Raw genomic sequence first — 13,078 nt, forward strand, 5'->3', positions numbered from 1 at the left:
TTTCAAGGTTTCTTTAAAAACGTTTCCTTTTTTTTTATTATTCTTTAAGGCTCTGTCTTCTTTGCACAGACATTCCAATCAAATTACTACAGTGGTGAAAAAAACTTTTTAGCAGATTTCACTTTCTGAGTCATTTGACAGTTCTTGTATTCTTTTCCTTCTTGAATTATAGGCTGTACTTTTTTTCCTTTTTAGGATTAGTGATTACATGGATCTGACCCCTGTAGATATCGTAGGAAAGAGATGTTATCACTTCATTCATGCCGAAGATGTGGAAGGCATCAGACATAGTCACTTAGACTGTAAGTACTTCCATTTTTGTAAAATAATCTGGTACAACACTTGATTGTTTCTGAACTATTACTTATATTCCACAACTGGAGTCTTCATGCTGCACCTGCTTTTTTTTGTCATAGGGTTTCATAGAGGATAACTCAAATATAACTTTTTCTATTATTTATTTTCAAGTCTTTTTATAGACATATGAGATTGCTTATATATGTAGAAATAAAAAATTATATTTGTATTACCAGAGTTTCCAACAGGTGTTCATTTACACGTGCTGTGCATTATTTTACTCCTTCAAAGAGGTATTGCTTAGGTGAGAAACTCCCTCCCTAGCACAGAAAATGAACTCCTCTCTTTGGTTTTTATTTCTGTGTCATAATGTGGAGGTCAAAAACTGCATTGTATTTGGGATTTCACCAGGTTTTTCAATACAGAACTGAGCTACAGCTCTCCCGGTGTTTTAACCTCCCTGTGTATTAACATTTAAATAGTCCCCATCCCTAGAGCATCCAAGTCCTTGTTATTTGCACACAGGTAGTATCTGATCAGGTTAAGGATAGAAGTACAAAAATGTTAAAAGAGACAAACCTTACCAGAGAGCATGTGCATATCTCTGTGTATGGGGGAAGGGAGGTTCAGTTTGATTCCTTGTAATTAAAATCTTTGTATTCCCCTTATTAAAAGCCATAGGGCCTAATTCTTTTCTTGTTGAGATCTGTTGACTTCAGTGATGGTGCTCCTGATTTACCCTGGTGTGAAAAGAGACTTAGGCCCATAATCTCTAATTTATCTGCGCCTGCAGTGAAGCCAGATAATTCTTTGGAATTGGAGTGACTAACTGCGTTTATGATTGACTTGTGTGTTTTTCTTAATGTAAAAGACTCTGCAAACTGCCTCTTAAATTCAGAGTCTCAGATTTTAATAACTCTACTCCTCCTGCATCATGTCCTGCTAGCTTTTCCTAATAAAAGGGTGGCAACCCAAATACAGCTACATTTAGTCAACTTTTACAAAGCCATGTAACTACAACAGAAGTCAGTATATCTTCAGTCCAAAAGTACATTGTTTGATCTGCAAGGGAAGATAGGAGGATAACTGCAACTAGAAAGCAGAACAGGGACAGCTTCTATGATAATATATGGCAGCCAACATCGGTACCAAGCTCTGTAAAGCTTTCAAATAGTTCCTGAAGTTTCTAGAAGGTAAAATACATTTGGCATAAGGAGGTCAGGTTAGACACATTTCTGTGGAAAAAAAATAAAATCAACTATCCAAAATTATAAACAAAGTAATTTTGCATCATTTACATTTTGAGCATTTAGTATCCAGTAGAATATGTCAGTTGCTCAGAAATGAAGGAAACTTACTTGGTGCTCTTGAAACTGGAAGTCAGAAATGACAAGTTGCACTTCCACTGCACTATCTGACCAAGGAAATAAAAGATATTTATGACTCAGACTTAACATACCACCTGGCAGAGATGAACATCCCATTTGAAAAAGACCTTAATCTTCTGAATGACCACTTCTCTCTGAAATAGAATATGCTTTATGAAACATTCATCTTCAGAAGACTTAGAGACCTATGCAGACAGTGTGAGTGCAGTGTGGTCCAGTGTGTAAGCACTGGACTGAGACCCTGGAGACAGGAATGACTTTTAGAAAATTGCTTCATCTTGCTGTGTTTCTGCTTTCACTGTATGTCCAGTTTAGCTGATTGAATTGCAAGCTTTATAAACACATGGACTTTCTGTCATTATCAGTATCCAGCTCAGTGGGGTTCCAAACTTGGCTGTGTGGCTATAGCATAGTTACTATTCTTGCTGGGCTAATTTTTTTCAATAGATGAGACTGGTTACATCTTTTGTGTATAGTTGTTCTCTTGGCTTATAGGAAGAAGATGGTGATAGAATCATTCAGGTTGGAAGGGACTCTGGGATACCATCTAGTCCCACCTCCTGCTCAAAACAGGTTCAACAGTGATTCAGAGTAATTTGTTTAGTACTTTGTCTAGTTGATCTTGAAAACCTTCAAGGTCAGACTTTCCACAACTTCTCTGAGTGGCCTGTTGCAATTATCCTTACTAAGGGCTTAACTATCCTCACAGTGATTTTCTTTTTTTTTTCCTTCTATCCAGTTGGAATTTCACTGTTTGATTGTGCAGCTCATGGCTCCATCTTTGCAGTAACCTCCTCGCAGATAGGCTGTTAGGTCCCCCTGAAGCCACATCTTCAGGCTGAAAAAGCCTGGTCCCACAGCCTTTCCTCACAGGGCAAGTACTCCAGCCCCTGGCCATCTTGACAGACCTCTGCTAAGCTCACTGAAGTTTATCAATATTTTCTGTGCTGGGAGCCTAAAATTAGATTCCAGGTGCAATCTAAGGAGTGATGAGTGAAGGGAAATAATGACTTTCTGTTATATACTGGCTGTACACTTTTTAGTACAGCCCATAGAGCACACTATTGATTTATGCTTAAAATACTGTCCACCACGACCCCCAGGTCCTTTTCCACAAAGTCAGTCAGTCATTCCTCAGCCTGTACCATTGCAGGGAACCAGTCCATCCAAGGTACAGGACTTTGCATTTGTCTTTTCATGTTGTTCAAACTTATGCTCTGGATGAAAGATCTTCAAGTGTAAATTAGACTTGGGAATAGCTCAGGGAGTATACCTGCCCATTATAAGTCCTGCAGAAGTTGAAGTGGTTCATATATTTGCCCAGAGAGATGCTCAACTTTTCTAGCATTTGGAAAAAAACTGCGTAGAAAAACCAAGAAAAAGAAATCGCAAAACCCCAAAACACTTCATAGCAACTTGTCTATCCTAGAAAATCAAGTTCAAGCCAAACTAGAAAGAGAAAATCCTCCTGGTTTACTTAAGATAAAATTAGAGATAAAGTTCAGGAACTTCCAGACACTGGCTGTAGAAGGTAAAGCCCAACAGAACTGCATTTCACCAAAATAGACAATGCAGGAGATTTGCCAGTACAACAGGGGAAAATTACTTGAGATTACAATGAAAAAAAAAAAAAAAAAGGCAATATTATGCAATATTTTGCAGAGGAGCTGGAAGCAAAGTAATGTTTAGAAAGCCCTATTAAAAAGTAGAGGCAGGACTTGAGAAAGCAGCAAACTGAAAAGGTTGTGTTTGATGGAGGACTGCAGAATGCAGCTAAAAATCTTGATTGATTTTTACAGGAGAGAAAATAATTTAATAATTTTTAAAGATTAAAACAGTAAGAATCTCAAATTGCAATGGTAAATCTAAGAGTAAAAAGAAGCACAAATAGAACTGGTACTCTGCCTATTCACTGACAACATATCAGGAAAAAATGGAAAAAGTAAGACCAGTACATCCTGCCTTCTCATCCAGGTTATTCAAAGGCATCAAAGAGGAAAACAAGCAAAGAAGAAAATGTTGCACAAAATCACACAGAAAAAATCAAGAGGGCTGTTGATGGCTTCAGATCATAGCAGCCCATTAGAAACTTTGAAAAATAGGCCTTGTTAACGCTATCTCAGATAAAAGAAGACAAAAGCAGTTTCAGGAATGTGACCATAACAAGTATAATAGTGAAGAAGGTCTTCAGGACTGTAGCAGTGACAACAGTCTTTTGTAAGGAAACTGCTGCCCTAATCAAAGGTCAGTTACGGTCAATGGAAAAGCTTTCTTTGGCTTCAATAGACATGGGGATTATGCCCTAAAAAAGCAAATTTATATGGACTAAAATTCTGAGCCCAGTGAAGTAAATAGCAAAAATTCCATTAGGTTCAGTGGAGTCAAGATTTCTACTTAGATTTATGTTAGTTATAGCTTGATGCCCTTGTGGATTAATAAAACAATATTCATACTCTAACTCTACATATGCCTGCATTTATTCTACCACAATAATGCGTGCTGGTGATCCCCACAAGTTATTAAAGCATCAGTTTCAAACAGAAATGAAAATTTTAGGGATATTATTTCTATCTTGTTTCATTCAAACTTTCAATAATCATGCTCTTTCACAAATCTCTCTGCCAATTGTTTGGTGTTGCAATTCTACCTGATTATCTGTTTCCCATTTTATAATGCTTCATGGTTTCAGAAGTTAGGCAAACTTCCCATTTGTTCGTCTTCTCAGTGTTTGTTGAACAAATTGCTGGTAGAATCCTGACAGATAGTACTTCCCATATATCAAGTCTCTCTCTCAGAGGTTATAGTTAAAATGTTCTCTAGTCTAACAGCCTGTACACCATTCAGCATCATGGCTCAGCCATTGGCTCAGCTCACACACAACAACTGTCTAAGCTGCAATGACTTGTGTTTGAATCTGAGCCCTCAAAACTTGCAGGTCTAGCTGTACCCTGGCTCAGATACAGTCCCTAATCCTAGCTCTGTGTAACAGCGGTCTTCATTAAGATATGTGGCATTAAAGAGTTAAGTTGAATGTTTTATGTTTCATAGTTATACATCTAGAAGTAACACCCTCGAAAGACCCCTCGTGCCCCCAGTTCTACTTTACCACTTGTAAGAATGAGGAAGGTGATCAGCAACTCTCTTTTTACTTACCTCTGCATGGAAACATTGCAGGGATGAACTGTGTGTCAACACAGGGCAGTTCATACACTTTCACCAAGCCGTGAGTCCCTGCATGGTTAGAACTGCCCTTATTCCAAAGACAAGAAAATATCCCTGATCTTGAAGCTAGCACGATACATTATAGGTCAAATCAATATCAGAAATCAAGCAGATTAATAAAATTACTGTTGTATCAGGTCTTAGTACTGTGTGTAGAGCTCAGCAAGGACAATCGACGTTTAATGCTTTCTGGAGTACAATGCTATGCATATGTGCTTCCCATTGGTTGACACTGTTGTCATACAGAGGTCTATAACATCCTTTTTTGATCTAAGAAGTACATTTCTTGCTAAGAATTAACGGATGTCATATGCTGCAGGAATATACATCTCCCATTTAATTGAAAAAAAAAAAATGATCTCCATTGAACATCAAGTACTCGATGTTACTGTTCAATGAAGGTCATTAAGAAAGCAGCAAGGAAGGATAAAAGTCAAGACCTCTGAAGGCAACCGTGAATATAATTTTGGACAAATGTAGAACAATGGGCCACCATTTGAAAATTAATATATTGGTTGTAAGAACACTGTCACAAGTCTATATTGGTATATAATATGTGCTTTTCCATTTTGGAATCCTAATTGAGGTCTAAATTCAGGAACCTGACACTGACAAAAAAAGAGATACGTGTTGTTCTCAGCTATTGCTTAGAAAATATCATCTTGTTTCTTCAGGATTTGATTTACAGCTATAAGAAATAGAATTCCTCAGGAACAGTGAGCGAGGGCAGTTCATTTCCCATAAAGCAAAGGTCTCTGATGAGTGTGTTTGGTAGCACTCCCTCTGATCTACCTTATCTGGTTTCCAGTGGTTAGAATAATCCAGTCTTTCTGGAAATAAACTATTCCACATTCACCTTTTTCATGGCTCCCCTATTTTTCAAGGGCTATTACCCCCTCAGTCTGCTTTTAAATCAGTTATATATTCATGATTTCTTTTATGTATGCTCAGTAGAAAAATTCTATTGCTGTACAAAATACTGCTTAGTGGTTTAGCCTACCAACTGTAGTTGAACTAACCCTTTTAACTTATGCATATCAGTTATAATTTTTTATTCTCTTAATAAGCTCAAACACATGAAAAACAAATAGAATGAGTTGATAATTTCTAACAGTAAAATACACTTCACATATTTTGCTATCATGCTGTGGAATAACTCTGCAATGTCAAGTAGCACACAATTAGTAAAACTGTAGGGGGAAAAAAAGAAGTGTTTTGATCCTGAGGAATTTTTATCCTAATCAGATCGAAATTTCAGTGCTCTTGTAGTGCTTAATATCTTCAATCACCAAAAAAATCAAACTGATTCCAATGTCAGGTTTTGCGTTCTGGGACTGAAATAAAATGCTAAAATATACAAATGAATCTCATGTTTGTACAAGTTTATTATCATCACTAAAAAGCAAGATTGATTCTAAATTAGACTGATAGAATGTCTGGTGTTTAGCTAATTCTTAAACCAAGCCCGTTTGGCATCCTGATGACAGTCTAGTGTATCTTATTTTCGAAGTATTGCAGAAGTGTTGGTGTGACCCTCTGCACAATCTTCCTCTCTGTCCATACTATGGGTCAGCAAAGATTTCTGCGTTGGGGACCAGCATCCTTATATCCTCTTGACCAGAGACAGTGGTGATAGAGCAAGATGAGGGAACATGAGATAAGAAACTTGAAGAAACAGAAGCATATAAAGAGAACATTTTTTTGATTCATATGAGGAGAGAAAGGAGCATGGACTTTGGTTTTAGCCCATGCCTAGTGTTTTATTTTTCAGTCCCAATGAATATTAAGAGATCTACACAGAAACAAGAGTATGTATGTTTTGTGTCTTTTAGCCATGCTCTGAAATCCTGTAAATGTTGTGTTTGCTCCTGCAAATGCTTCTCTGGGTTGTGAGAGATGCTGATCTGTCTAGTTTAATTTCTTTGTCTGCTCTCTGACCAAAGCCAGTTACTTTAGAAGGGGGAAAGCACTGTGCAATATGCAATTATGCATGCCTTGCACCCTTGTTTTCTCCGCAATACACTATTAACTCATGGTTGGTTTATTCCTTGAAAGATGAGAATTTATAACACTGCTTACATTTTTGTTTGTGGAGGATGGTTATTACTATTGTAGTATTTGGTATTCTAGTTATCTATGTAGGTGCTCAGATATCATTTTAAATCCCAATAAATTTCTAATCTTCGTGATATTTTGTGGCTAAGTTTTTCACATGCAAATTGTGTGCTATTGGACAAATGTTTTCTGTATATAAGAGAGTTTACCAGAAACAGCAGTTCTTCTGGATAGTAAACAAACCAGAAAACTCTACAAAGCTAAACCTTTATGCTGTTTACACCATTAGATGCTGAACCTAATTGCAGAGTTTTGACTTCTGTAGCTTAGCAATATAGTTAGTTTGCAAGATGCTTCAGATATAGTTTGCACCAATAACCCTCTACCTTGCTATTTCATCTTCAAATTAAATCTAATGCAATGCTGTTTAGTACATTCCCATTTCAGTTTGTAGGCTCTCTGTTGTAAGTCTTCCATAGCTCATACACAGTTAAAATTTACACCTAAACTCTTCTACTATTTTTACATTAAGGATGCGTGTAGTACCAGCTATATAAGTACAGCTACTGCATTAAAGGGTTATAGAGCTCTGACTTCTGCTGGGAACCTCTGGTTTCCCAGTTTGTCCCTTAATAGTTTTCTTTACTTTTTTTTTTAAAGTCTCTTTTTGCTCAGAATTTCCAACCCCAAAGATGCATTTTTACTTTGATGTTTTTCTCATGATAGATTGCAGAAACACATGATAAATTGCAAAGCCATGGGAATAAAAGGTTTTACGGTGCACCTTCAGGAGCTTCACCTTCACTCTGTCCACTAAACTATTTCTGTGGTTACTTTTGCTACATCATGTAAATGTATGCCATTTTAAAAATTAAGGGGGAAAGTACTTCAGCCACATGTCGTTTTACCTTCATTGCTGATGTTTGTTTCAAGATTACTGAGACTAAAAGTGTTCATCATGTTGTAGTATAAGTCAGCAGTATTGCTCCATTGAATATCCAGAAACAGATTAAGGGGTTTTTTTGTAGTTTACTAGTCTGTGAATTACTCCATCCTAAAATGTCACTATGTGAAGGTATGAAGAAACAGTTGCAAATCTTTCCAGAGTTTTAGAAACACATTAGTCCTGGTGGGTTTTAATCTTCTTTTTGTTTTTAAAGGTCTGGACAGTTGACCTTCTGTCTCTGAGGCAGACAGTTTTCAAGGCCTGAAGGATATCAAAATAGTATCAGTAAAATATGTAGCTTATATCAGATATGTGACTGTGTGACAAAAGGTCTTATTGGCACTTGTTTGAAAGAACCTGCATAAATCACTCGTGTGTTTGTCATCCATGAGTGATGTGGCCTGTGGTGGATCAATGTTGGTTCTGATGTCTTATAAAGTGAATGGGGTGGTGTCTGGGACTTTGGCTCAGTAGGCTTTTGGGAATGCCCTGCCAAACATCTGAAGCCTTTGTACCCAATGTCCACAGAATGCTAGATATTGGCTCTGAGATTATAAAATGCTTAATTTTTCAGAAGTTCTTTCATTTTTATTTTACAAGGCAATTTTTTTTTGGTTAGTGCTTAGCTACCTTTTTAAGGCTTGTAGAGAAAGGTTGAAAGTTTTGGTCTGATTCCTTTTCTTTTCTTTTTACAAGCCATCTGATATAAATGGACAACATGCTTTAAAAATGCCTAATGTAGTTTCACCGCCAAATATGAGATGGTGATAAATCTTTCTGGTGGTTAGAAGGGTGTTTGAACATTCAGTTGTGCCATGCCACCATGGCACCATGCTCTGGATCCCTTTCCTCTGGAGATTAGGCTGAGAAAACCACTCATTTCATTCAGTCCAAGTACCCAAGCAGGAACTCTTACTCCAGAAATTAAAACATGTTTAAAGGGATCTTGTCACTTGAAACAGACCATCTTTAACCTATGAAATTCAAAATAAAATTAATTTTTCTGCCAATCTGCTTCTCTGAAACTTCTGACTTATCCTATTTGTCAGAGATATAGCTATGTATAGTCTACTGATACATTGGCATGGAAAGGGTTATGTTCTAAAGTCATTATTCTTACCTAGGTTGTCATATGATGGACATTAATATTTGTGGAGAAATGGAGGACAGATTTAAGTTTCTTGAGCAAGCAGGGCCAAATTTCTCCTCTGATGTTGCGTTTTACTAGCTAAGGGCAAAATTTGGATCTGGGATTTCATTTTCACCTCCAGTTTGAACAGAGAGAGTTCATTAATGATAATGGAAGTTCTGTCTGAAGTTGGTGTTCAAAGCGGACTTGGTTTTCTAAATGACCATTTCAATATTAGCAGAAGGAAATCAATTTATGGCAGGATTGAAGTTTTAAAAATCATGGGGAGACAGACAAATCATGAAGGAAAAGAAAAGTTAAGAAAGCAAGAAGAAAACCTAGAGAATCCTAGGTAGACAAATCTAGTGTTAATTTTCAATCCAGTTTATCATTAAATAAACTTATTTAGTTGGTTTATTTACATAATTTTTATCTATAGAAAGAACAGGAAAGTTTTCTGATATGCATGCTCTAAGCTTACATGGAAGAATTCATCTAGTGATACACTGAATTATATACTATAATTCTGTCATCCTATTTGATCAATACCTACATAATATTTTAAAATAAACATCCTACCTAGCATATTATATTCTTGCTAATAGTTATTGTTAAGCATAATTATAAAATAATAATTTTAAATTATGGACCATAGGCAAATGGTATGTTATAACCACCATGAAAGGGAGACAGGAAGAAAAGTGTCTCTGTTGTTCAAGTAGGAGATGATGATTTGTGCTTAGTGTTGGGAAATACTATTTTTCTGTTTTTGCTGGGTTTTAGTGGATTCGTACTACTGTTGTGAACTGACATCCTGTAAACTGGTAACAAAGGGTTGATTTTAAACAAAACATCTTCCTGGTCCTTATCTGAGATAATTTGAAATCAAATGAAGGCAGAATCTCTAGCAGAGACCAGGAATTTTCAGGGGGATGAAGTACTGCTGTCCTGGGATTAAGATAGGTTACAAAATCCATTAATGTTTTTCCAAACTATTTTCACTATTAAGAGTTACTGTTCTTCCCTAGCTGGACATGTAGCATGCAAGATTTTCTCACTGTATTTGGTAAGTGGTGACCCTGAGCTACAAACTTTGATCCTAATATGAGTCCACATTTTTTTAAAAGTTTGACTCAGACCACTTTTAACATTTGCTTTTCTGCAAAGTGAGGCAAGAAAAATATTGCTTAGTCTTTAAAAATTTTTAAGCTTTTCAGTTTTTTCTAAATGGTTGATTAAGGCTTTTTATTTTTTTTCCTGAAAGATTGTTAATACTTATTTTTGCCTAATTTGTCAGGTATCTATGTATATAACATCCCTACACTGGAAGATTAAACAGTATTCCATTTTGCAGAAGTAAACAATGAATCAATTGCCACACTTAACATTTTTAGAATGACTATATATGCTTAAAAGAATTATCCCAAGTGAATGAAGAAGTTCGGTGGGAGTTTGGATACCAGTGAAGTACCGTTTTCTTTCATGAATCTGACCTGCTGCTTCCTGCTTAACTTTGGAAATTATGAATCTATTTTAAAAGCCGTGAATTGTTACTATCTAATATTCATATCATGATAGCAGCCAAGCCTCAGTCAGTGACACAGTACAGTGCATTCTACCCAAACCTAAAAAAGATGTTCTCTGTCTAGCACTCAGGGCTTTCTCCTGTCATATAGTATGAGTTAAATGCAGTTTTCTAACAGAACCACTATTTTTCTAAACAGTTACTATATTTCTATTTTCCTTAAGAGAACTCTGTTGAGAAACAATAAATCACACAGGTTTAGTAAACAACTATCTGCAGTGAGGGGAGGTAGAGCAATGTGACCCATGGGGACTTTTGTGATGGGAAGGTGACATCCTTCCCCAAGCAATCTGCTGTGGGGGCCACACTTTTGGCCTGGAGGGTAGAGAATGCTTTTGCGCACTGTCCTGGCTTACATGCCCTCCTCCTCACCCCACCCCATTTGATAGATATAAAATTGAAGTGTTTGTGGAGAATTACATAGTTGCCACACATTTGCTCACCAAATATCTACACGTGACCTATCATCTAGCTCATAATTCTGTTTAAGTAACAAACATCATTTAACATTGCTAAATATTGCTCAGTACTTTTTTTTTCATTGCTAAAATCCAATTTGTGGATACCTACTATTTAAAACATCTAACTCACTAATTGCAAAATCTATAGAAAAGTCCTTACAACAGCAAAGGCTCACTTGATCCTTGGAGCTGTTATAAATGAAAAACTGTCTCTGTTACAAGCAAATAAGGCTCTTAATGCACTCTTTCTGGCTGTGATGCTATTTTTCCTGTGGGTTTTGAAAATGACCTTCCTGTAAGCATCAAGGACTGTAACTTTTCAGATAAAGAAACTTGTTCTTGTTTTAAGTCAATGCCAGGTTCATTCCCCTGTAGCCCACAGTTTTCAAAAGCAGAAGAAAAAGTAATCCAGAATTAAAAAAATAAAAAACCCTCTGTTTCCAGAACGAAGTTACCCTGTCAGCTTGCCTTGGGCCTTAGGTGGAGAAGTAGAGATTAAAGAGTCAGTATTCCTTTTCATGTTTCGTCTGCCAGTTTTGTGAATGTAGAAGGAGTACTTGTGGCTGCAGCTAAGTATCCGACTCTGGTATTAAGTATGGCATTTTCATCCTCCTGCAGTAAATTTAAAATATTTTTATAAGTTTATCACAAGGGGAATTCAGTATCAATACCATCCAGTCATTAATAAAGGTATTTCAAGGGGAAGGGTGAATAGCACAGCAGATGTAACCTCAATATTTTCACCAATTATAAAGAGCCTCTTTGTGAAGCTGTGTGAATATGTAAGATGATCTCATCATTTCCTATTTACTCAATACTTACCTGAATACGCAATATAGTGTAGCTTTTAAATGCATATGCACATGAGTAAAATGTCCTTTTGTAAGAGACGTTGCTAAAAGACTGCTTTTGATGCACAATTTCTTCATCTCCTCTTCAAACTGAATTAAGCTACTTCCTTCTTTTAAAACACAACTCACTATTTAGAAGCTTTGGCTTTGATTTTTCAGAACAGCCTTACAGGAAGAAACTATGTTCTTTTTCTTTTTGTAACCATATTTCTGAAGACAAACTTGTACTGATTTATTTTGATTTTCTAACAGAAATAGGTTCCTGCAAAGAACACTGACTGTTTCTTCTTCTCCCCTCCTCCTTCACTCCACTGCTACAAGAATATTGCTGTGCGCAAAGCTACCAAGGAAAACTGAAATCCCTCTGTTGGGAACTGTGTACATAGCAATATATTCATACTTTGAGAAATAAGTGAGATTTTTTTTTAGTTCTTAGCATGACATACTGTGCATTTCTTGCATGCTAACCACTGAATTCAAATTGAATAACTAGGTAACATTTCAGCAAATTTTAGTCAAGTTTAGCATCCACCATTTTAGGGAATATATCTGTGCAGCTAAAGGTCACCGGTTTTAAAACATTAGCTCTGAGTTATTCTGTTTGATTAAAAGGTTTATACATATGTGTGTGTGTATATATATCATTATATAACCAAATCCTGCTTAATCCTGTGTAACTTAAGTCACACAAGCCATCCCACCAATGTGGTCACAAGTCTAACTTTCCCCCATACTGTATTGTCTGCCACACTGGGTACTCTTTATAATACAAATACAAATCTAAAACTCTTTGCATTTCTCAGTGTACAAAAACACAGAGCTGAACCCTGATTCTCAGTGAGGAATTTACCTTAAGTACAGTCTGAATAAATTCAGGATGTAGTCCACGTGGCATTAGTTTTTCAGAAGTTTGTGCTAGTAACAAAACATACCTTCACAAACAGCGTTTAGGGTGGACTAATTCTTTACTTTCATTTCTTCTCAAAATCAGTAACTTTATTAATGGACTCCCTGTACTTCCAAACTGAAGATCCTCAAAATGAAACTGGGCTTTATTCAGTAACATTAGGTTATCAATAAACCAGTTAGATTTCTCTTCCTGATGTGTCCTTCTAGTTGCTTGTTTTCTCAAAAATGTCATCTA

At 36.4% G+C, this 13,078-nt stretch overlaps 1 protein-coding gene across 8 annotated transcripts in view; it reads left to right on the top strand.

Annotated features, from left to right (window-relative positions):
* The window catches only part of NPAS3 (neuronal PAS domain protein 3), a 615,710-nt gene that overhangs the window by 589,433 nt on the left and 13,199 nt on the right, over positions 1 to 13,078 (top strand). For all 8 annotated transcript variants that reach the window (XM_042791038.1, XM_042791040.1, XM_042791039.1 and 5 more), the window contains one exon: positions 196 to 302. In XM_042791038.1, the coding sequence (XP_042646972.1) occupies positions 196 to 302 (107 nt within the window). The remainder of the gene's footprint in view (positions 1 to 195; positions 303 to 13,078) is intronic.

Source organism: Tyto alba, unplaced genomic scaffold (assembly GCF_018691265.1).
Source record: "Tyto alba isolate M040663 unplaced genomic scaffold, T.alba_DEE_v4.0 Super-Scaffold_18, whole genome shotgun sequence".
NCBI lineage: Eukaryota > Metazoa > Chordata > Aves > Strigiformes > Tytonidae > Tyto > Tyto alba.